Source organism: Typopeltis vanoorti, chromosome 5, assembly GCF_054136105.1.
Source record: "Typopeltis vanoorti isolate ZY-2024b chromosome 5, IOZ_Tvanoo_1.0, whole genome shotgun sequence".
Taxonomy (NCBI): domain Eukaryota; kingdom Metazoa; phylum Arthropoda; class Arachnida; order Uropygi; family Thelyphonidae; genus Typopeltis; species Typopeltis vanoorti.
Genome location: NC_143553.1, coordinates 95,521,447 through 95,547,613, shown reverse-complemented (window position 1 = coordinate 95,547,613; position 26,167 = coordinate 95,521,447). Strand labels below are relative to the sequence as shown.

General features: G+C 36.7%; 2 protein-coding genes across 5 annotated transcripts in view; one reads left to right on the top strand and one right to left on the bottom strand.

Moving 5' to 3' along the window:
• Mtmr6 (Myotubularin related protein 6) overlaps positions 1-13,690 on the bottom strand; it is a 401,631-nt gene extending 387,941 nt beyond the window's left edge. For all 4 annotated transcript variants that reach the window (XR_016548365.1, XR_016548364.1, XR_016548366.1 and 1 more), the window contains exon 1: positions 13,568-13,690. Coding sequence is in view for 1 of the 4 variants with exons in the window: in XM_090393272.1 (XP_090249398.1) it covers positions 13,568-13,591 (24 nt within the window). In the remaining 3 variants the exon portion in view is untranslated. The remainder of the gene's footprint in view (positions 1-13,567) is intronic.
• Positions 13,691-13,791: 101 nt separating this feature from the next.
• The window catches only part of Oscillin (glucosamine-6-phosphate isomerase Oscillin), a 120,002-nt gene continuing 107,626 nt past the window's right edge, over positions 13,792-26,167 (top strand). The window contains exon 1 of the mRNA XM_090392624.1: positions 13,792-13,950. The gene's annotated coding sequence lies outside the window, so the exon portion shown is untranslated. The remainder of the gene's footprint in view (positions 13,951-26,167) is intronic.

Below are 26,167 nucleotides of genomic sequence, written 5' to 3'. Positions count from 1 at the left end.
TGAGGCAGAAATTAGTCAAAACACTAAATTAGCTGCATACAAGACAGTGTTCAAACCAATTTTAACTTATGGATTTGAGAGCTGGGTTAGAAATAAAACACTTGACCAAAGATTAGAGGCCCCAGATATGAGTCCTGAGAAAGATTAGAGGCGTGAACAGATGGCAATATCACAATTAAAAATGAGGATATTAGGAAAGAACTTGACATTGTTAGCATCCAGGAATGTGTTAACTCTGCTAACACATTCGTGGATCTAATTCCTCTAGGTATAGGTGGAACAATATAGTAAAAAGTGCCTTAGAAGAGAGAAATATAAGATCTGATAATGTTGTAGTTAAGGGTAACAGATTGATTTGAAGGAAAATTGTAGATAGGAAGTTAGTAATGATGTAAATTTTTCATGTAGTACTATCATATCCTGTACACCCCTTGAGGGTATATATCAGGAATTTGATCATGAGGATTTATAAGCATAAGTATTTATTTATTTATCTGCTAATATTTTGCTGGTTTTAGCTTTGATATTACTTCACTATTTACTACATGTACCATTAATAGAGACCTGAATTTTGTAAATCCTATTTGTCACTAGGCATTTACAGTATATGCTGGTTACTTAAAGTGGAAAAGAAAAGTATACAAGCAACATATAAGAAAACAATGGATCACATACAACAGAAACTGAACACAAAAACATCAGATTCGTCATTGTTAATTAAAAACTTAGCATGCACAGACTTTGGATGCTATCATCATGTTGCTAACAATAAGGATATAACATAAAAATATGTGCTTTGTGTCTAGTCTTTTTCAAACATTATGTAGTAATGTTATCATTATTTGCTAGTCTTTTTCAAATATTATGTACTAACGTTACCATTATTTGCTTGTCACCGAACTACATCATCTAATTCATTTTTTTCCCCATGTCTGTTAATATCTTTTCCTCACAACTCATCAACCTATTGATATTAGCTGACTTCAGAGTTTCTCATAATCACCCACCTTATAATCCCACATAATTACTTTCTTGACAACAGCCTTTTCCTGTTTGACCACATTATCATTCTCACCAACCAGAGATAGCATTGATAACTCATTCCCAACCACATCTTGTGAGGATATCACCAAATCCAACACCCAAAGCTTCATGTTACTTCCATCATATGCTGCTTAAGACAGTTTTCCCTCAGAAACTCAACAAATTCACTCTCTTTGTTTTCATTACCCTATCTCTTCCTTCCAATCGACATTCCTATAATTAAAATCGGCCATTAGTATCGTCTGCCTTCTACATAACCAACTAATTTGTTTAAACATTTCACAATAAGCACTCCCCACATTCCCTGGCCAATAACAACATCCTATTAGATACACTCTTCTAGTGATCTCAACCTCATACTAAACAACTTCAAAATCCTCAAATGTACTACTGTTTTCTGCTCTTAAAGGACACAATTCCTCTGCTTTCCTTAATAGCAGTCACCCTTCACTTTCCTATCCTCTCAAAAAATTCTATATCCACCATTTCAATTCAGTGACAATATATTCTCCTGAAACAGTCAAATTTTACTTACCAACTATCTTTGGGCATATCGACTCAATCAATGCTACAAACTGGGCCTCTCTATTTCTGATACCCCTTGCATTAGTATACAAACATAACAATTCCACTCTATTTGAGGCCATCCTGCCAATGCATCACTGAACTCTGGACAGAACACCTCTTTTCATCAATCTGAACAATCCCCCATTTCCCTGATTGACTTTGATTTCCATTCATATATATCTCTCTCATTCCCACCTTTACACAATGCATCACTCTGCCCAACCATAATCACTTCTCACCTTTGTATCCATCTTCTTTCACAAACTGCTTCTTGATTTCTCTCTCTCTCTCTAATACTTAGCCATACTAATTTCATCTTCACTTTGTGTCCTCTTAACAAACAACAATTGCTCCAAATGACCAACGCCAAACCCACTCAAATGCAATCCATCAACTTCAAACTATCCCAACTTCTTTCAAATTCACTACCTTTACAAACTGCACACTTTTGTCTAACACAGTTCAGCCATCTTGTCAATGAGTATCATTGCATTCTCTCTCTCAACTCACTATTAACATGTCAGGGCAACACACTAATCACTTTCCCAACAACATTATTAACCCTTCAAGTCCTGCAACAACTTCTTTAAATCCTTTCCACATTCCTTGTCTCACCATCCAATTCATTTGTGCCCACCACTACTACTACTAATTCTGATGCACAATCCTTCCCTCCATGGAAAGTATCAAATATCTGTTTCAATGTACCATCTGAAAAAAATGGCTTATGTAACTTGTTACTTGCAACTCCTTCTAATGACTGAATCACCATACATCATTACCCAAGCATTCTTCGATACTTGTTTCTTCCTATTAACTTTTTTTCTCATTCACATCAGTCAACTACTTCTTTAGACATTCAATTTCCTTATCCATATGTATAACCTCACTCTTAATTTTCATCAACTCTTGCCTAAGCTCTTCCACTTTATTTCAATTAATATCGTTGCCAGCACTTCAATTCATTTTCTGATTACTTCTGGTGATGCTTTCTTGTTTTTGGAATGCTTCAGTCTGTCATTACACTTCTCTCACACACTCTGATACCTTCTACCTTCTCATTTAACCTAACTGTCCATATTTTTTTTTTTACATTGTTTGAGACATAAAACTATTTTTGCAGCACTTCCACTGCAAAAAGTCCAGAGAAAAACCTGATCTCTAACTTGAAACTTCCTATGCTGAGATTAGGGATGATTCTTTTTAGGTTTTTCCGATTTCCATGATATTTTCATATGACTCCCCAAGAAAAAAATTAAAAAAAAAAAACTTCAGTGTTATACAGATGCAGATTTAAAACTGTGAGACTAATTTTGGAATCTGTATATATCTCACTCCACAACATTTCACAATCTAAATCTCAAACTATCAGCCAATCTCCTTATCGTGCCTATCCATGATCCCAATTAGAACTGTAGCATTACACTATTTAGCATTCAGTCTGTTAATTATCTGCCTTTTTTCTGCATTACACCATGCATGTTCTTATCTTTATGCTTTTGAAGATGCATTGGGGACCAAACTAAAATAATGGCTTAATAAAAAAAAAAATGTTTTTTTAAATGAATTATTAATAGATGTTTATTCCTTCCATTAAACATATCATGAGTGACAATAAGCATCAAACTGTCCACAACAGATCTTCATGTTCTTATAAGTAAAAATCTGGTGCTGACAATCCTTATTTGACCTAAACCCAGATTGTTTTACATCAATTTTTCCTTTCAATAATACTCTCATAGATTTATGAAAAAATTTATTTTAAATTACAGATTTATGAAAATATTTGTTTTTCTTGGAGAAAGTTGGAGGAAATTCCCCTGTAACCCAGCTTTATTTCCTTTCTAGAAATTCCTGTATAATTCTCAGTTTCAGTTCTATTTATTTTTATATGCTGGGCTTGAAAAATTAATGCATTTCAAGCAAGAATTTTTAGTTGACAAATAAAGAAATCAGAGAGAGGGGTTTGAGTTTAATCGTTAGTTTTATTTACGTAATGCCAGTTCTACTGTCATTTTTATCACTCGGCCAACCAAAACCAAACATCTCATGGAGTAATATCAGGGGAGTGAGTTGGCCATGCAAATGAAAAGAAGCAAATAATCACTCTTTCTTCTGCAAAAATCTCTCTTCTGACAATCCCAATTTGACCTAAACCCTATGCTTACCACTCAGCCAACCAGGCAGCCAGCCTGGTTGGCCGAGTGGTAAGCGTATATGCTCTCCAGTCAAAGGGCTGCAGGTTCGAATCCCACCATTGGCATGGATGTTTGTGATTATCTGTGGAAATAGTAGTAGTTATTATTATTATTATTATTATTATTATTTGACATCTCCCTCGATGAGTCTTTGGACTCCATGGAGGTGTCAAATAATAATAATAATAAAGATGCCATAGAAGCTGCTGTACAAGTCATGCAATGTGGTAAAGTGCTCTATCTTGCATAAAAATGGTCTTGTCCAGACATTGTCATTGCTGAAGTTGTGGAATGACAAAACTGTTTAGTAAATGGATTTGTAAAATGTAGGTCTTGTTTTAGCAATTTACTTTCATTTTATGATAAGGTAACAAGTGTCTTAGATTTTATTTATTTACTCGTGTGGGGTTCCCCCCATTCCTCGACTGCCCCCTTAGGACTGGTTGAGCCCTCCTAATGAGGGATTAAGTACTATATCCTATGACTGTAGCCTGTGTGTTCACGGGGCCAGTTTGCTGCTTGCGGGATGAAAAACCGCAGATAAACTGGGGGGGGACCCTGCTGTCAACACCCAAGACCGTCTAACTTGGCTATGGCTGAGAAAGATCCTTAAGCTCCTCACGTCATCGATGGGGAATCAAACCTAGGACACCCCTTCCCCAGGCGTATGGTTGCAAAGTGCATAGCCACTAGGCTAACTGAGTGGACAGTCTGTAGATAAGAAAGAATCATATATGGCGACATTCTTGGAATTTGCAAAAGTGTTTGACAGATTACCACACTTGGACCACACACCTGATTAGTATGGTGCATAAGCTTCAGAGGAAGGGAATAGATAGTATACTGGCTACATGGATCAGAGATTGCTCTCTCTCTCTCTCTCTCTGAATGATACCAGCAAGTTGTGTATGATGGAGCAGTGTCTCAAAAAAGGAAGGTAACAAGTGGTGCACTCCAGGGTTCTGTTCTTGGCCCCCTGCTGTTTAACTTGGACTCATATGTAAATGATATATTGTGTGGACTGACTGAGGATCTTTAGTTGTTTGCTGATACAAAGTTGGGAAGAATTATAAGTAGCACTGCTGAAGTTAATTCCCTTCAGGCAGATTTGAATAGACTTTTGACTTGGACAAAGGAGTAGGATTGTACTATACTGACAGTGCCAAACTGCAGGAAATGGATGAGATTCTAGATTTAGGAGTGATGGTTGAGAGCAGACTAAAGTTTAGAGGGCACATTGTAAGTGCTGCAAAGACTGCACATCATAGTGCTGCTATGATAAGTACTCTAACATGTAGGGATACGTGGTTGTGCCATTATATAAAGCACTGGTCAGACCACACTTGGACTATTGTGCTCAGTAGTCATGTCTTAATTAGTCTCCTTACCAAAATTTGGTGACATTTCAGTTATTAGGTTGAGCTGCATAAGGCTCTAAATAAGGGGAGGATTTAAATATGTAAACAACAATCGCTCGATTAATGCACCCCCCCCCCGATTAGTGCGTCTCTAAAATTCGATTGGTGCACTTATATACATCTTAAAAATTTTCTATCTATACGTTTTTTATAGCTAACTATTTTAAAAAATTACTCACCAGGATGAAATAATTTAGTTACCAATTTGAAACATTTTACAGAGTTATTTTTTAATGGCATACTACACTATTTCCACGTACGCTATGTTCCAAATTTACCGCCAAAATTTATGTCGTCTGCTTTACATAGCATTTTGCTGACCATATCTTGTGCTTCTCCGTACTTTTTTATTTTAAATTATTTTCCTAACCTTTAATCATGAGTAAAAGAATTAGTGAGCAAAAAAACAGAAGTGTGAAAATGATTCGAAAAGTAACCTGATTGGAAGAAAAACTTGAAATAATAAAGAATATGAACAAGGTGAGTCCAGAGCAAAGATAGGACAAGAAGACAAAAATGGGTGAATCAACTGCTGAATACAAAGAGAAAAGCAAGGCTGCTTGAAGTTCATCATGCATGCACTGAAAATCAAAGTATTATAATGATTGTATTAGAGAGACTTATTTTTACATGGATCGAAGATTGTAACCAAAAACGGATCCCGTTATACACTGGCATTATTAAATCAAAAGCATTGTCTCTTTGTAACCTGGAAAGAAAGGGCTATCAATGATGGAAAAGAAGAATTCCACATTAGTGCTGGTTGTTTTGAGCATTTCAAAAACAGAAATAGCCTACATAATGTTCTAATCACAAGCGAAGCTGCAAGTGCAGATAAGGAGATATCCAGAGATTTTGAAGAAAATTGTGTAAGAAGGGGACTATTGTGATCAACAAATATTTAATGTCGATGAAACTGGCCTTTTTTTTTTTTTTTTTTTTTTTTTTTTGGAAGCGAATGCCTTCCAAGACTTTTCTAGCCAAATCAGAAAAATTTCAGCCTGGTTATAAAGTCGCAAAGTCGAATGAAATTACTGCTAGCAATCTGCAAGCCATTTGGAAGCACATTCTTCCACATTATGCAAATGATTTTAGAGGCTTTTCAAATGAATCTAAGTTAATTAAATCTCAATCTGAGAAGTTGAGTGATTCTTATCTGCTAAATTTAGATGCACAGCAGGAAGATCCTGAAGAAAATTTAATCACTGACAAGCCCAAAGAGGCACAGAAACAATTTGAAAATATTTTTCGTACAATCGAAATTTTTAAGCAGCAATGCTTAGAGACTGACCCTGGTGAAGAGAGAACCAGTAAATTTTGCAGAAGAGGCAATAGGACCATACCGTCAGTTGTATGAAAAAAAGAAACAGAATGCCCGCCAAACTACGTTAGCTCAATTCTTTGTTAAGAAGCAGAAGAATAAATTTATATTCTGAATATGTTTTATTGTCTTTCAGCTTCATGGTTTTCCTTTAACTAGGCCCTGAAATATACCCTAATTCTTTTATAAAAAAATTAAGGGTCAAAAAAAAGAACTCTGAGGAACGAATTATACATTTTCCCATGGGGTATTATACACCTGTTTTAAAGAACGCATTAATCAAGGGATTGCTGTATATATATATATTTAAATGAGCACATTGTGACCTCTACTCCAGATAACATCTAGGAGTATATATCTCGTACTCAGTGTAGCTACTGCAAAAGAGTTTATACTTCCATATTTAAGCATTTCTGGTTAAACATCCATTACTATAGCTGCCTTTCAACATTTTACATTTCTCATGGCTTTTTCTTTCTTTAGTAATGAAACGTACTGCTGACTACATTTTTATATCTTCTATCACAGTTCTATTACTGGCTTATTAAAGGTATGAGGTAGAGATAGATAGAATGAAACAAAATTACATGCTAACCAGTAATGAACTTTAATGGAAGTACAAATATTTTGTACTGAAAATAACACTATATCATCAGTGTGTGGAAACAAGTAAATCAACAAACAGGAATACAATACATACAACAATTGGTTTACCAATTAAAAATGGTTACTGCATGCTAGAAATTAATATTAATATATAATATTGAAACTACTTTTGATGTTTACATAAAATGAGAATCTCTCCAAATTTTTTGGGAAGGAGAGAGAGAGAATCATTCCGATTCAAGTTAGGCCAATGTAAAAGGACTTCACAACTTTCCCTGAAAAGGCGTTCATATTTAAAACTATTGCTAAGGAGAGGACATGCTTTTATACTACTGGATACTGAGTTTAGTGTCAATACTATGCTGTACCAAACCAAACCTTTGAGGTTTCATGTATTCAATGTAGTATTGACGGTCGTTTATTCTTTTTCACATAGCATGGCTCGTTTGTCCAAAATGTGTCAAATTACATTCACAGGGGATCTGGTAAACACCAGCTAAAGATAGAGGCAACAGTTTGTCTTTTGTAGATGGTAACAGATGAGAAATTTTGTTGATAGGAAAATGTGGGATTAAAGTGATACTTCAAAATTCTACCAAGAGGTTCAAAGATATCAGAAATATAAGCAGGGTTCCAATCCCTTATATTCGACAGTTGCCAAATACCATGTCACTTACCATATCTGTAACTTTTTTTTTGTTAAAACATATAGTTTGTGAATTTTTGTTTCCATACACTTCTCATGCATGAATTCTTGTTTACATACACTTCTTCATTCATCTCTTTTTCTCAGGGTAATGCCTCCTTTAAGCATTTTCTAAAAATAGATAAAAAAATAAACAATTAAAAGATAATAAAAATAAATACTCCAATACATTTTCATTTCCAAAGGGAAGTACACAGAACCTTTTGGCCCTAACTTTGAAAACTTGTAGTATCAGACTCTGAAGTCAATTGCCATCATCACTGGTAGTCGAATTCATTTCTTGCTGATGATTTGTAGACGTATGGGTAATGAGACTAAGGCATACAACTGCCACAATCTTGTGTTGCTAACCTTAAAAATGGTATTATTGTAAACTAATGAGAAACTAACATTTTTCTAGGTTTTGCAAAATTAAAAACCTATATGTCCTTTGCCAAAGATGAACTTGAGGCTTCCCATAAGCATCAGCAATATCACATTTCTACAGCAGTATAACTGATCTGCACTAAGTAGGGAAATTTGCATTTCCTCCTTTACTCAGTTCTTTTTTTTTCATTACTACTTGAATTGCTCTCCTTCATATCATAATTTCGATTTTCTTTTTCAACTTATGGTAGCAAGGTGACTGAACCAAAAGAAATTGTTCAGTTGCTGAGTGATCATTTTGCAAAGGTATATCATCCAGGTGGTGATTTTACAGTTGCTGTTACAGAGATGAATATCAACATTGAAGCAGGTGAACAGGTGTTCAGCATACCAAAAAATATGAATGTGAGCACAGGGACTAGATGGCATATCAGCCCACATACTACATCAATGTGCAAGAGAATTGGCATTGCCTCTGACAAAGTTGCTCAATCTAAGTCTCAGCTCTGGCAGGGTTCCAAGGGAGTGAAAAGAGTGTAAGATAGTACCATTGCATAAAGTGGCTCCAAAACAGAGGTAGCAAACTACATACAGCACGTTTCTAGGAAATGTGCTGTCACAAGCAAAGTCAATGCGATGCGCTGAGGCCCAGCACACCTGTAGTGTGCGCTGTCGCATTTTTGCAATGCGATACAGACTGCTTTGCCGATAGTGTGCGCTTAACTATACATTGAATACAAGACCAATGATACTCGACTCTAACCAAGGTGTTCTGTTAAAATTTCAGGATTTGTGAAGTGTTCCGTCGTAAGAAAAGTTTGGGAAACGCTGGGCCACCATGATACTGCTCAACTTTGCAAAGGCATTTGATAGAATACCACATGGAAAACTATTACAAAAACTGGAACAAATGAGAATGGATATGAGGCTAGCATGGATAAGGGGTGGCTAAAGGATACACACCAGAGAGTAGTATATGGTGGAGTGGAATCTAGGAGAATGATGGTGACCAGTGAAGTACCACAGAGTTGGTACTAGGACCATTACTCTTTAATTTGTATATCAATGACATAGGGAAATATTTAAGAGGGGATATTCATTTGTATGCTGATGATGCAAAACTGGGGAGAGCAACAGTTGACAAAGGTGATGCAGATATCCTGTAGGGTGATTTAAATAAATAAGCACTGTGGCATAAGATAATGATTGTGGTCTACCCAGCCTTCTCTTTCTAATTGATTGTCAACTTAATGTTGCAAAATGTAAGGTTATGCACTTTGGGTTGAAAAAGTTGCACATGGTATATCATATTGATGGTATTGGATTGCAGGAAATTGATGAGGCTAGAAACTTGGGTGGACAAAGAGTTGCAGTTCAGAGGGCATATTGCAAAAGTTGGTAAAATAGCTCAAAGGATTACTTGAATGTTGAAAAACATGCTAATATGTAAAGATAAAGAAGTTATTATCCCTCTTTATAAGGCTATGATTCAATGACATCTTGACTACTGCACACAGATTTGCTCATCTGGGGTTTCTTGGGGACGAAGAGGTGGCAGAAATAATTCAGAGACAAGTAACAGTGACAGGTCCATGGAATACTCCCTGCAAGGATAGGTTGAAGGTTTGTGGGTTACAAAGTTTAGTTGATAGGAGGAAAAGTGGGGGCATGATATCAACTTTTAAGATAGTAAAGGAGTTTTATAAAATTGATGCAAAGTGAAATTTTTCAATATATGACAAATAGACAACTAGGGGCCATCTGTGGAAGTTGTGTAAGAGTGTGGTTAGTAGGGATGTGCAGACCAGATTTTTTGAGTGAGGATTGGTGAGGTGGAATGCATTGCCAGAATTGGTCGTGAGTTTCCTGATAGCGAATGGATTCCAGGAAATGTATAATAGGATTTTGTGCATAATGATTAATTTGGAGGTCTCCCATGATGAGTCTCTTGACTCCATGGAGATACCAGAAAATAATAATAATAACTCCATGCTTATCATTATACAGCTCAGGCACCCTTAAGCCCTCCTCAATACATGTCCATATACCAGTGTCTCACATCTCTGAGACCTCCAACACATTAACTGCTCACTTTTGATAATATTCAAGTTGCCAAGATTAGTTTTTCTCTTCTTCGTTGACTTTCACACTGGCACAAATACATCATGTCCATAGCCTCTTCAGATTGAAAACAAGAACCAAACCTTGGAGTCCCAATGGCAAACTCTGAAAAAAAAACATTGACTGATTCAGCTAGAGAGGTATGTGGTGAAGTTATTTGCAAGGATAGAAAAATAAAACACCATGATGGACAAAAGAAGTAAAAGAAACTGAAAAGACATGAAAAGACTGAGAAAAATTGTGGAAGAGATACCTGGAGAAGAACAAGCTGGGATCAGACCAAACAAAAATTGTCAAGATCAGATTTTCACTTTAACACAAATAATTGAGAAATCTTGGGCATATCATATAACAAGAATCTGTAGTTTTGTAGATCTGGAAAACACATAAGACAATGTACACAAAAAGCTTTTGAAAACACCGCAATTATATGGGGTAAATAGAACATTATACAGGGCTATACACAGTCTATATGCAATCTGTCAGTCAGCAGTAAGAATTGGAAGAAATACAGGAAGATGGTTTGATGTAAAATCAGGTATAAGACAAGAATGCACATTAAATTCATTCTTATTTATCATCTATATGGATCGCATTATGAAAGAAAGTATTAAACCTGATATCAAAATCAGAGATATCATACTTAGTTCTTTGCTTTATGCAGATGATGTACTTCTAAACACATCCAGTCAATTCTCCAGGATTCAATAGCTAAATTGCATAACAGAAGTAACAAATTTGGCATGAAAATCAACAATAAAAAGCCAAAACTAAGAAAATAGGCAGGAACATAGAATAAACTTCAGTGCATTCTCAATGGAGAACCTATAGAACAAGTAAAATATTTTAGCTATTTAGGCATGGTTTTTAGTGAAGATGGCAGGTTAAATCTGGAAATAAACAACAGAATAAGCAAAGCTGGTATTGTGGGTAGCCAGCTGAATAAATTTATATGGAATAAGAGAGACATGAGACAAAACACTGAATTAGCAATATACAAGATAGTGTTCAACAGTTTTAAGTTATGGATCTGAGAGTTGGGTTAGAAATAAAACACTTCATTGAAAACTAGACACAACAGATATGAGAGTTACGAGAAAATTGGGAAAGTCAACCAATGGCAGAATCATATTAAAAATGAAGATGATAGAAAGAAAGAAACTGGATATTGTTAGCACTCAAGAATGCGTCAGCAGAACTAATCTAAGATGTTATGGCCACTTAAATAGAACAGGTAAGAAGAGGTTAGCAAAACAGCGGTTTGATGCCAAGATGGCAGGAAAGAGACCCAGAGGAAGACCAAGATTGAGGTGGATTGATTCAGTCAGAAGCACCTTAGAAGAATGAAATATTAAACATGGCAATACTGTAGTGCTGACAAGTGATAGACTAATTTGGAGGAAAATTGTTGACAGCAGATTAATAATAAAGTAAACTGAATCTTGTAGTGCTGCTGTCATAGTAGACTTAATACTCCTTGAGGGTACATATCAAGAAAGTAATAATGATATGCATGTACTGTATATGGATACACAAATATTATTGCTGTCTACAAGAGACTGTAAACTTATAAAAAAAAAAAAAGACAAATCTCATATACTGCTTTAACTTAGAGATGGTGTAATATGACCTCATTTGATCATACACTAATAAAACCCAAACTAACCATCTAAGGTGCTATAATATTGTCATATATTATTACAATAGTCATTTAAAAAAATTCAGTCACCCAATCATTAGCATTATATCAATACACAAGAGTTTCTCCACATCATCAAAGCTGGAAATACATTTCTGAATTGGGTAATTTTTTTATGCATTTCCTACCCACAGTGTTAGAGCCATGAGTGAGCTAATGATTTTGATTTAGACTCCAAACAATCCAAAACCTGTTGGAATCTTTTTTTCACTTGGTTAGACTATAAATTATCTATTTAGTTTAATCCTTTATCCAAGTGTAAGCAAACAAAGTTTGTGCCTGAAGTATCTTCAAGACCGGGACAACTCGTGGCAAAGGTGGACTAAGTTCTCATCACTTTCCTTAGTATTCCATAATGCAAAGCCCATCTCCTTGCAGACATATATCCAAAAACTCTACTCTAGAGACCAAACATAGAACTATTTCAAAATATGCAGGTGTCCAATACAGGGTAACAGTTCTCACACTGGACAATGAAATTCCACCTATCATCAGATATAAATCATTGCATCAGTAGGATTCGAATCTGCAGCCCGTAAGTTGGAGAGCAGATACAATAAAACCTCAGCCAACCAGGCTGGAAAATTTCAAAAGCTGGGGTAAACTCTGGCTATGAAGTGTTTTATTCATTAATTTCATGTTTCCAGATTGGTCTGTTTCACTTTGGTCACAAAACTACCATTACTGAAAATGCCTAAGAAAAAAGTTCCTTGCATCCATTATGGGATTAAAATGGATCATTCAAGCAGGTAGTGGAAAAGAAATTAAAAAAAAAAAGATAAAAGGAATAGTAAAATGTAGAAAGCAGTGTGACAAAAGTAAACTTTGGTTTGTCAATTTAATGCATACATTTGGAGAAATTATAAAAAAAACATCACTCTAAAAGTCTAGAAATAAACAAAAAAAAAAGTATTATTTCATTCACTACAATTAATGCAAAGAAGAAAAAAAATGTCTTATTTTAATTTTTCAAATATATAAGAAAAATTTATTATCATGTGACAGTTACTTAGTTGATAACATATTTGTTTTTTCACAACCATTCAACGCACTGAACGAAAATAAGCAGTTATTGAGATCATTGCCTGGAAGTAAACTACATTCCATCATAAGTGTAATATGGAAACAGCAAGTTTGTTTTTTTTTAATGAAAACTATTCTGGATAAAAATGTATTTTTTGTCCTTGTTTACGAAATGCTGTTCCCACTTTTCACTCCACTGTATTAACTGTCTAAAAAGGTATATATTAAGTCATGCTTCCGTTGTTTCTCATTTGACATGGCATGTTGACAGCTGTTATCTCAAGTTCTGTGTCTATAGCTGAAATGTTCTAAAGAAACAGTAAATAAAAACACATACCGGAATGATTAATTCTTGTTTATATACTCGTTAGTCTTATTACAAACGTGAATATTAATTCTTATGTTTGTGATGCACACAATTCACAATATAAAACCGGTAGAAATTATTAAAAAATAAGTGTAAGAATAAGTCAAGGGTAGATGCAGGATGCTTATTACCTTCGGCTTTTTAATTAATTCCATTTTAATGGGACAAAATTTCACCAAAAAAAGAGATAATCAATCCATGGTTCTCCACTTCAATAGCTCAAAATAATGCTTTATCCAAATGACTAATCCATCTTACGAATTCTTATGCCAACGAATGTCCATGCAATCAATACCACCATGTTACGCCCCCTGGCGATATGACTAGATGTCCACAAGAGGGAGCTAAGTTGGCACAACCGGAAAATGTTTTACGGAAGTTAGTATTCTTTAATAGAGATTAGTGGGTTTAAAGTGCATTTTGTTTAGGGAGGTGTTTCGTACAGACATTTGGAGTTCATGAATTTCCTTACTGTTGGTTTTATTGCGCTCAGAAGTGGCATTTCACGTTTTACGTAAGGAATATTTTTATAAACATAATGCATGCTGCGCCTTACCTCACATCTAGTCAGTAATAAATTTAATCAGTTATATGGTGAATTAAATCTCCTGTAATGTTAAAACTGATTCAGTTAACTTTATTTTCCACATATCGGGTCTGGAACTCCATCTGAGCATATTTTGCATGCATCGTGAGGGTGGTATAAGAGAAAATAAAGTATGATGGTTTATTTTCTGAGATGAGTAGTTCTAATGAACACAATTTTTTGACCAGCAAATACGAGTAGGCAGTTGGATAGTTCAAGATCCTCCTCCTCCAAGAAAGATGGAATTGTGTACTGCCTCTCTCTCTCCCCCAGAACTGGATTCTAACTTCCATTTATAAGCTGTATTTATTTGCATTAAAAATAATTGCAGTCATTAATTATTTGTCTTTGACTCCAGGAAGTATTTGGTCATAACTAATCAAGCACTTATTCCCTGCTGATTAGAAATGTAGCTTGCTATATTTATTTATTCCTATGCATGTCCCAATGGTCCTTATAGGACCATTGGGACATGTATAAGAAACATGTTATGAATTTATTCCCTCTCTCTCATTTAATGAAGATAAGAGGACATAATTTTTTCTCTTGTCAGTCCAACTGATTTGTAGTCCTGTCTCTGATGCAAATCCCCATTTCCATGAAGATAAACCTTCTAATGCAACTCTCAGCATTTCATTCAATTCGATAAAAATGTCCAAATCACTTCATTTGCTTTCTTGTGATTGTTACAATGCTGTTACATGATTATCACCAAAGAGGAATAATTCCTATGTGCATCTTCCTTATATATTGTTTATCACTGTCACTGATCTATATGATGAATTCTTATGCTAATGAATATCAAAAGAAGTCAATATAACTGTTACACCTTCTGGCAATTTGATTGGAATTCTAAATGCCTTCTCACTGGTTCCACATTCAATATAGCTATTCTTAAGAGGCTCTACAATGTTTAATTTCAGAAACTAGGATTTGTTTTTCATCTTCTCTTAATAAGGTTACTTTCACATCCATACAAAAGTATAGAATTTTTACAAGAGTAGGAAGGAGAAAAAGGCTTGTCTTATTGAAAACTTACCTTTCCACAGTGGCTTGAGCTATTTGAAGGGACATTCTTGTTCTCTCAGTTCTTTATTGATTTCATGTTTAGATTATGCATCTTTGAGTTATGCCTTCAGGATTGGTAATGAGTGTTTTTATATATATATATATATATATATATATATATATATATAAATGGAATCAGTAGCTCATGCTCAACATAGATGTACAGAAGTTAATACAAAATCGTTTCAAGCTATGGGTGAAACTGCCTGTAGAGCGCTTTTCTTTTCTCCTAGTAACAAAGCTTCTTAAGTACCATATAAAGAAGACAAAAATGAATGACATACCCAAAGGTTGACCTACACTATCAGAGAAAATTATAATCCCACAAATACAAAATAGAAGTTATTTTTCACGGTATACAGTTAATTATAAGAACCTATACTACCAATAGTACCTAACCATATAAAGTGGATAAACTAATATTGTCTTATCTTTATACAGTGAATCTGAATATGTTAAACCAGTCATAAAAAATCTCCTGAAATTAACAAGATCCAAACAATACATAGTTCCAATGTTGACTATTTCTTTATTTTTTTAAATTCTAATGACAATGGTATAATTTCAGGAAATATCCATGTCTGAAAATGCAACTCTTTGCATGTTATTTGGGAATTTTTATAGATTCTGAAAACTCATTGTGTGAGGTTCATACTTATCATTATTGATAGAAAACTCATGCTGCTGCATGTATTCCATTTCACTTCTTCACCACTCCCTCAGCAAAAAAAAAATTTAGTCCTCACATATCATCAACCATTTATATGTAACTCCCAGGGTGATTCCCTTGTTTTTTCTTCTTTCGTCATGTATCATGTATTGAAAAATTCCTTCTACATTTTACATTAACATTGAATGTTAATGTAAAATAAACATTAGTAGAGTTGGTAGAGTTTCTGCAGGATAACTATCGTAAGCAGCATGTGATGGAAGCAACTAGAGGATTTAGTGATATCCTCACAGGTTGTGAATGTGGTATCAGTACTGCCACTAGGTATTCGTTTGGAAGGTAATCCAACAGGAAAAGATTTATCAAGAAGGTATAAGCAGTATGTGAGACTAAGGTGGGTGATTATGAGAAGCTCCCTAGTCAACTACCATCAATATATTTGGTTGATGAATTGTGCAGAAAAAATACTGATAGTGCATGTGAAATGATAAAACAGTATCTGACACATACCAAGAGTTAAGTGAATAAATTGCGCAGGAGTGAAATGAATAAACAGTGAAATCAAGTAAGGAGTGGCGAAAGAAATGTTATGGAGGAAGTACAAGATAGTTTGCAGTAAACAGAAGTATGAAGAATATAAACTGCATGCCAGAAAAGCGACAAGCATGATTAAAAAAAAGAAAAGTAGAATATGAGAGGAGATTGGCCAGTTAGGTCAAAGTTAGTCCAAGGGAATTTTTCTGCTATATGGCAAATGGATACTGGGGGATAGTTATTATTATTATTATTATTTTCGGGCTACTCCAGGGAGTCCTTAGACTCGAGGGAGGCCCTAAACATCATGTCCACACAACTATACGACATTCTCACAGTATCTATCATACCTTGCCTTGAACTCGCTCACTGTCATAGCACCCACAACAGACTCTGGCAGCTTATTCCACTCATTTACCACTCTAAAAGTAAAGAACCCAGCTCTAACATCACTGCTAACCACACTCTTGCCCAGCTCCCACCACCAGTCCTGATCTCAAAAATATCCTCTGAATTAATCTTATAGAATCCTTTTAGCAATTTGAATGTCTCAATCATATCTTCCCTTTTCCGCCTATCAACCAGTTTCTGCAACCCACAAATCTTCAACCTGTTCTCATATGGTTCATTCCATAGACCTGCTATCATCTTAGCAGGTCTATGGAATGAACCACCTCCTCCCCATCAAGAAGGAACCGAGGTGACCAAATCTGGGCACAGTAGTCAAGATGAGGTCTTATCAAGGCTCTGTACAGAGGTACAATAACTTGCTTGTCTCTGCTCGTTAAGGTATTTTTCAACAACCAAGTGAGTTGATGAGCTGATTTAGCTACTTTCACAATGTGCCCCCTAAACTTCATCTCCCTATCCACCAACACTCCCAAGCCCCTGGCCTCATCAATCTCTTGGAGTACAGTTCCACCCATGTGGTATACTGCTGCTAATCTTTTCACCCCAAAATGCATAACCTTACATTTTGTCACATTAAATTGACATCCATTCTCCTTAGCCCAGAACTCCAATCTATCTAAGTCATCCTGCAAGACTTTGACATCTTCTGCATTCACTATCGCCCTCCCCAACTTTGCATCATCAGCGAACAAATGAACTGTTCCACTTAGATCTTTCCCTATATCGTTAATGAACAGATTAAACAGCAGTGGTCCAAGAATAGAACCCCAATTATAGTAGCAGAGTAATCATAGCAAATGATACAGTGCAATTATTTAATGAACACTTCATCAGTATATCTCATAGTGGTGTGAACGACGCTATGCAACATGTAGACATGAGGCAAGTATTAGGAGAATTAAAAGTGAAAGAATCAGAGTTGTATTAAGTGTTGCTTAGGTTAGATGTTAATAAAGTTGTCGGAATTATTATCCTAAGATCCCATTAAGTCAGACTCGTCTAGAAGGTTCCTTTGTCATACACATAGCTCTTTATATCATGCCTCAATAAAATTCAAATTCTTTGCAGACATCTCAGGCAATACATGCAATTGTTCACAATTCTTCATGCTTGTCACTTCCTTGCTCAGACCCTTATACAGCTTCTGGGAATTACCTCTTGTTCTCCTCCATCTCCACTATTTTATGAAAAACTTCTTCAACATTAATCCTATAACAATTGCTAACCAACTTATACGTCTATCATATCATATCATCCCCCCCCTCTTCCTCCTATCCACTACACTCTAAATTTCATCTTCTCAACCTTTATTGCATAAGCAACATTCCAGAAACTACCTTATTCAATTGCCTTTGGATCCTTTCCAACATCTCTTCATCATTTTGAAAACCAAATCTCTGCACAGTATTCTATATGTGTTGTCTAATCAAAGCCTTATACAATGGAACCAAAATCTCCATACATCTACAACTCAGTGTCCTCTGCATCATTGCAAAAATTGGTTGTGTTGTCCTCACAAATTTTGCAACATGTCCACTAAATTTTAGATCTTTATCCACCATCACCCAAAGATCTTTTATTTCCTCCATCTCCGACAATATATTATTATTATTTTGGTAACCTCTATGGAATCAACAGATTCATCATGGGAGGCCCACTCAACCAGCAATGCATTCCACACACAACTCTCCACATAAAAAATCTACTCCTCACACCTTTCTTCATCATATCTTTATTCAACTTCCAAGGATGGCCTCTCATTCTTCCTATCTTAATTTCCACTCTTTCTATAGTTCCTTCTGTATTAATCTGATAGAATCTCTTAACTAACTTGAAAGTCTCTATCATATCTCCTCTTTTCCTCCTATCCACTAATTTCTGTAATCCACATTCTCCCAAATGTTCATTATAACCAACACTTGATATCACTTTGGTTATTTTCCTTTGGACATTCTCTAATGTTTCCACATCAATGAAATTTAGGTGACCAAATATGAGCACAATAGTCCATATATGGTCTAACCAATGCCTTATACAGAGGCACCACCACCTCTGTATCCCTACATGTGAATGTACTTTTAATCCCCACGAAGTGTAAATTCTATATCCCATCTTTGTTTTCCAGATTTTAAAACCATACATTTCACATCATTGAACTGATGTCCTCACTCCCATGCCCATTCACTTAGTTTATTCCTCATAGTCCTTCTCAACTTTGCATTATTTGCAAAGTTGGAATATTGCCATTCAAATCTTCTCCAGTAACATTAATATATAAATTAAACAGCATTGGCCCTAAAACACACCCCTGAGGCATTTGTTGTTATGTTCCATCAAGTCGTTTTCGATTCCTGGTGACTCCATGAACATGAACATGGTGAGTTAGCCGATCTCATACGGAGGTAGCAGGGTTTTTTCTCCCGGAAACTCGGGTTTTTCATCCCGCATACATACAAATCGGCCCTTCAGAACACACGCAATTTACAGACAAAAATTACTAGTTGTGGTGGTGTTGGAGGTGGGCGGTAGATGGCGTTGATTCGTAGTAGAGGTAAGGTGTAGAGACAGTTGAAGATGTCCTCCCGCGATGAGTCTTCGGACTCCTTGGAGGTATCAGGAATAATAATAATAATAATAATAATAATACATTCTCCATTCAGATCTTTCCTTGGCCATATCTTTCAGAAAGGCATACCCCCCCCCCCCTTAGTGAATTCCAGGATATTTCTCCCCCATAAAACTTGCTGACATGTATGAGATAGCCAATTTCCAATCCAATGCATTAGTCTAATATCCAACCCCATCTGCTCTAGTTTGACTATAAACTTATCATGCAGTGATTTATCAAAAGTGTTTGCAAAATCTAAGTATACTGCTGTGTGTCCATCCCCTTTGTCCAATGAAGCTGTCACCTTGTAACAAATAAGTAGATTACGAAAACATGACCTCCCTTTAGCAAATCAATGCTGTCCATCAAAGATAATATCATTATTGTCAAACCAATTCTGTATCCTGGTTCCCACCAGCCTCTCCAACAATTCACAACACATGATACTCAGATTTGGCCTATAATTTAATTTTTGAGTTCTGTCACCTTCCTTATGAAGCAATAAAATCTTGCCTTCCTCCCACTCCTTTGGAACTTGACCCAGTGTAAGACGTATTAAATAAATATCAAGGCAGATGTCAACTCCCTTGCTCATTTCTTAAAAATATGTAGTGATATATCATCAAGTCCCACAGCCTTATTAACATTAATTCTTGTGTAGAGGCTTAAGTGCTGTGAGGACATTATGTTGGAGGTTTAATGGACTTTTTACAGCACTCACAAAGAATTAAAATAGAATTTAATACTTCCTATATTTCGTCCTAGTCACTAGGACATCTACGGGGATTACAAAGACAATTAATGTAACATGCACACAAAAACTTACAATACTAAGCCCAACCACGTGGGTGACAATAAAGTCCTATCTAGGTGGAGCGCCCTCTAAGGGCAGTTGTAGGTGGCCTGGAATGTAAGGTGGGACCTCTGGCGATGACTGTTTCCCAAATCTTCGGAAGCTTAATGCAACCGTATTTGTTAAGATTTGGTTGGTTTTTGAGAGCTGCTGCTGCTTCTAAGAAAAGTCTCTCTTTCTTGAATTTGCTGTGGTGGAGCATGGTGGTTTTTTTCCATGATACTCTGTGGGTGGTGTCCAAAACATGGTCAGCCAAGCCTGAATGGCCATAGTTGTGTTTAACGATGTACGACTTGTGTTTCTCTAGGCGGATGGATGCTGATCTGCCTGTCTGTCCAAAGTACGCAAGCTTACAGGAACAGGGTACTTTGTAAACTCCAGGCAGAGAGAGAGGAGGGAGCTGATCTTTCGTAGAACGGATAAGGGTAGCCAGTTTGCGGTAGGGCTTATATGCTGTGTGTAGGTTATACTTTTTTAGTATCTTAGCTATTTTTTCCGAAGTGCCACGGATGTAGGGTATGGTGATGGCATTTTTAAATTCTTGTTGATGAGAGGGACGGGGAATGGGGGAGGAATTGATTATTTTTTTGATACTGTGTTCGCTGTAGCCATTGGAGAGGAAAGTTCTGTGTATGTGGTTAAGCTCAGTAGTGAGGGCGGTTCCACTGGAACAAAGATTGTGGGCTCTCTTGGTAAGGGTTTTAATGATGCCATATTGTTGTGAGGGGTGGTGGTGGGAGAGTTTGTGAATGTATCTGCCTGTGTGTGTGGGTTTTCTGTATACAGTGAAGGCAAGTGTATCATTAGGCAGGCGCGTGACTAAGGTGTCTAGGAAGGGTAAACAATTGTTCTTTTCCTTTTCCATAGTAAACTGGATTCTTGGATGTAGGCTATTGAGATGACCAAGGAAGGAATCTAACGTGTCTGGGCCATGAGGCCAAATAGAGAACACATCATCTACATATCTTAGCCAGATAGAAGGTTTGAGTGGGGCTGAGTCTATGGCTCGTTTTTCGAAATCTTCCATATAGAAATTGGCAAGGGGGGGTGAGAGGGGGGAGCCCATGGCGGTTCCATCTATCTGCTTGTAGATTTTGTTATTCCAAGCAAAATACCCAGAGTTGATGGCCCACAATCTTTGTTCCAGTGGAACCGCCCTCACTACTGAGCTTAACCACATACACAGAACTTTCCTCTCCAATGGCTACAGCGAACACAGTATCAAAAAAATAATCAATTCCTCCCCCATTCCCCGTCCCTCTCATCAACAAGAATTTAAAAATGCCATCACCATACCCTACATCCGTGGCACTTCGGAAAAAATAGCTAAGATACTAAAAAAGTATAACCTACACACAGCATATAAGCCCTACCGCAAACTGGCTACCCTTATCCGTTCTACGAAAGATCAGCTCCCTCCTCTCTCTCTGCCTGGAGTTTACAAAGTACCCTGTTCCTGTAAGCTTGCGTACTTTGGACAGACAGGCAGATCAGCATCCATCCGCCTAGAGAAACACAAGTCGTACATCGTTAAACACAACTATGGCCATTCAGGCTTGGCTGACCATGTTTTGGACACCACCCACAGAGTATCATGGAAAAAAACCACCATGCTCCACCACAGCAAATTCAAGAAAGAGAGACTTTTCTTAGAAGCAGCAGCAGCTCTCAAAAACCAACCAAATCTTAACAAATACGGTTGCATTAAGCTTCCGAAGATTTGGGAAACAGTCATCGCCAGAGGTCCCACCTTACATTCCAGGCCACCTACAACTGCCCTTAGAGGGCGCTCCACCTAGATAGGACTTTATTGTCACCCACGTGGTTGGGCTTAGTATTGTAAGTTTTTGTGTGCATGTTACATTAATTGTCTTTGTAATCCCCGTAGATGTCCTAGTGACTAGGACGAAATATAGGAAGTATTAAATTCTATTTTAATTCTTTGTGAGTGCTGTAAAAAGTCCATTAAACCTCCAACATAATTATTAACATTAAGTTTGCACAATTTCCCATATATCTCTTTCTCACACACACACAGTCAGTCGGTCAGTTTTCTCACACACTCCTGCTCCTCATCTACTACTCTGTCTTCATGATGTCACATTCACAAGCATGAAACACCTTTATCAATTGCTCATTAAATATCTCAACTATACCGGACCAGTTGTCCTTATGCCATTTCCTCAAATCAGTGTCATCCTACCATAATCATTCCTTTTTCTGTTGGATACATATTAAAAGAGCTTCCTAGGGATTTTTTTTTTTACTAAATTAGTTAACTGCTCCTCGTACTTCACATTTGCTACCCATCTTATGTTGCCTTCATAGCCTTGTCCGCGCGGTTAGCGTAGTGGCTTTGCGCTTTTGCAAGCATATGCCTGGGGAAGGAGTGTCCTAGGTTCGATTCCCATCAACGACGTGAGGAGCTTAAGGATCTTCCTCAGCCATAGCCAAGTTAGCTAGTCTTGGGTGTGGACAGCAGGGTTTTTTCCACCAGTTTATCTGGTGTTTTTCATCCTGCAAAGCAGGCAAACCGGTCTGAGGATACACGGATTACAGTCAGGAATACTGACCCAGCCATAGGTCTGATTCGTCAGCCTATGCCGGTTCCGGAGCCCAGATAAAATTTGGGGGGGGACCAGATGGTACCTTGAACTCCCATAAAAAGGGGGAACGCAGTATCATCACACGAAATATAATATATTCATAGCCTTCTCTGTATTGCATGCTTAATCTCTTTATTCATCCATTTCATACTTACCTTATTTAACATTCCGACTGTTGGAATACATTTAGACATTTCTTCTACTGGATAGTTCTTAAATATCACCCAAGCAGCATTGATCTCCTTTCCACCCAACTCCTCATTCCATGTAGCTGTAATCTGTGTCTTGAGCTTCTTATAACCACCAGCCTTGTAGTTCCACATATGTCCTTTCCTTATAAACATCCTTGATGGCAACCACCCAGGTAGTCACTTCATGGTTACTCTGACATCTGGAACAAGACTGACACCTCATTTATAATGACATCCTCTGATGAGATGATCAAACCCTAACCCTCCATCCTCGCATGCCCTCTGTTAACTGCCTGAGGTGGTAGTCCCTCAAAAACTAGGAAAAAATCATTTTCTTTACTTCCTGTTGCTATTTCATCATCCAAATCTATATTACCATAATTAAAATCACCCATTATGATCACTCGTTTCCTATTTGCTTGGCTACTTTGCTTATACATTTCATGGTCACTATCCTCCACATTACTAGGCCTATAGCAACATCCGACTAATTATTTCATTTTAATCATCTCTGTCTCACATCATACTGCCTCAAAACTACTGCTACTATTTTCCCTTTGCATCTCTATCTTGTATGGACATAACTCTTTTTCTATCATCAGTAGCCCACTATCACCCTTTTTACTTTGTTGTCTTCACAGAAACATCCCACCCTTCCATTTTTATGCCTATCAGGATCTTATCCTCATCCAACCATGTCACTTATTCCAACAATTAATTTTTGGGTGAACGAACTCAATCGATGCAACTATATCATTTCCCTTGTTTCTGATACTTCTAACATTTGTATGCAAACATAACAGCTCATTCCTGGATCTACAACACATTTCACTGATACCACTTATTAGATGTAATTTCTCTGTATCTTCTTCAAGCAATTCCTTTTTCTCCTTACTCATCCCAGTAACTTCTTCAAATCCAGCTGTTTTCTCTACATCCTAGGCCATCTGATTCCCTTCTTGTCTACACACTCATTCACATCCTCTTTCAGCATTGATTTTTCTCATGCTATGTTTCCTTGTCCACCCTGAGTCTTTCCCTGTTTTTCTTAAACACTTGTTCTCTTATTCTCTACACTCATGCTAAACACTTCTTCATTCATAAGCACCACTTCAATCTCATCTTCCTAATTCTCTCGCTCTTTCACATCACTTAGTAAGCTCGGATTCATTCTCTGCACTCATTACTCTCCCTTCCAGCAGAAATCTCTCATCTCCAAATGACTCGCACTAAAGTCATTCAAATGCACTCCGTTAGTCTTATACAGGTCAATTCATCCTTCAAGCTGTAAAGATTAATAGAGTGCATTTGAATGGCTTTAGTGAGTCATTTGGAAAGATTTAGTGTGAGTCATTTGAAGAGCAACATATCATTTATAATTTTTGCTCTCCACCTCATCTCATCACTGTCATATCTGTCATACTGACCACCTTTCCTGACATGCTATTATCTTTTATCTCTCTCAACAACCTCCTGATATATGGTCTTACATTCTCCTCCTGGAAAACAAACCTTGTGCATCTTCTCATTTACCACACCTCTAATAATTGAATCCCCCATATAATATTGCTCATGAGTAATTCATTACCTCCTTCGTATGGATGTCATTTGTTTTCTTCATTCTTCTGTACATAACTGCAATTCTCTTTGTTTCATTCTGCATCTGACTTATCTCATCTACAACTCAACTTTCTAATCTTGAGTCATAATTTCACTATCGTTTGCCACCAGAATAGGTTACATATCACCATATATATTTTTTAAATGTGCAAAAGAGTTAGCCATGCTCTTGACCTGGTTATTTAATGAAAGTCTTGCATTGGAAATGGTTCCTAAGGAGTGGGAAGAAGGCAAAATGGTACCTCTTCACATGCACAGTTCTAGGACAGAAGTTTCTAATTATAGATTGATCTGTATATCTGCAGTTATGATCAAAGTGTTGGAGAAATTGATTAGGAATAGAATACAGGATTGGGTTTATTGACATGAGATTCTCTATAATGATCAGTATGGGTTTGTGAAGGGCAGGTCTTGTTTTAGTAATCTGCTTACATTTTATGATAAGGTGATGAATGCCTTGGATAAGTGAGATTCATCTACAGTGATTTTCTTGGACTTTGCAAAGACATTTGATAATTACAATAAGAGAAAGAATTGGATAACAGATTGGGTTTCTGAGATTTACCAGCAAGTTGTGTATGATGGAGTGTCTCAGAAAAGCAAGGTGACCAGTGGCATGCCTCAGGGTTGTGGATGTGTGTCTCTACTGTTTAACTTTTTTGTTGATATTTCATGTGGATTGACTGGGAATCTTCAAATGTTTGCTGATGATGCAAGGTTAGGTAGATCAGGAGTATTGCTGATCTTAATTCTCTACAAGAAGAGTGATTTTTAGCTTGGACAGATTAGTGGGGTTGTAGTTATAAGGTTAATAATTGCAAGGTGTTATACTTTGGGATGTAGTGCTATATACTGTATTGGTGGAGCTGTACTTCAAGAAGTGGATGAGATTTGGGATCTAGGGTGAATGGTAGGCAGTGGACTAAAGTTTTGAGGACATTGCAAGGATAGAAAAGATTGCCATTGTATTGCTGCTTGAATAAAAAATAATCCTGGTGTTTAGGCTGGGGTACCTTACACACTTTCTTATCCCATTTGAATAGCCAACATCCAAGCATTCAGTTCACAACAGAAACAGAAAGTAACAACAGTCTGTCCTTCCTAGACACCCTAGTTACAAGACAACCAAATGAATCTCTGATCTTCAGTCTAAAGAAAACTCTCACACACAGTTAGATACATCCATCAACATTCACATCACCTCTGCCCACTCTCTCTCTCCCAACAATTTGGAACTATAAAAACCTTAGTTCACTGGGCAAAATTAATTTGCTCAGATAACATTGCACTCAACACAGAACTCACCCACATATTAAAAAAAAAAAAAAAAAAACACTTTTTTAAAAAGAATTATAACACTATGTACCCACACCGCCCCTCCAAACATAGATTACAGCAAATCCATCACCGTCCCTTATATCCATGACATCTCAAGAAGGGTGGCCAAGATATTAAAAAAACATAATCTTGTGACCACTTATAAACCACACAGAATGCTAGCAGCCCTTATCTACTACCCCAAAGACTAGCTACAACCTCTGGATTTAGCTGGAGTTTACCAGGAGCCCTACAGTTGCAACCTTT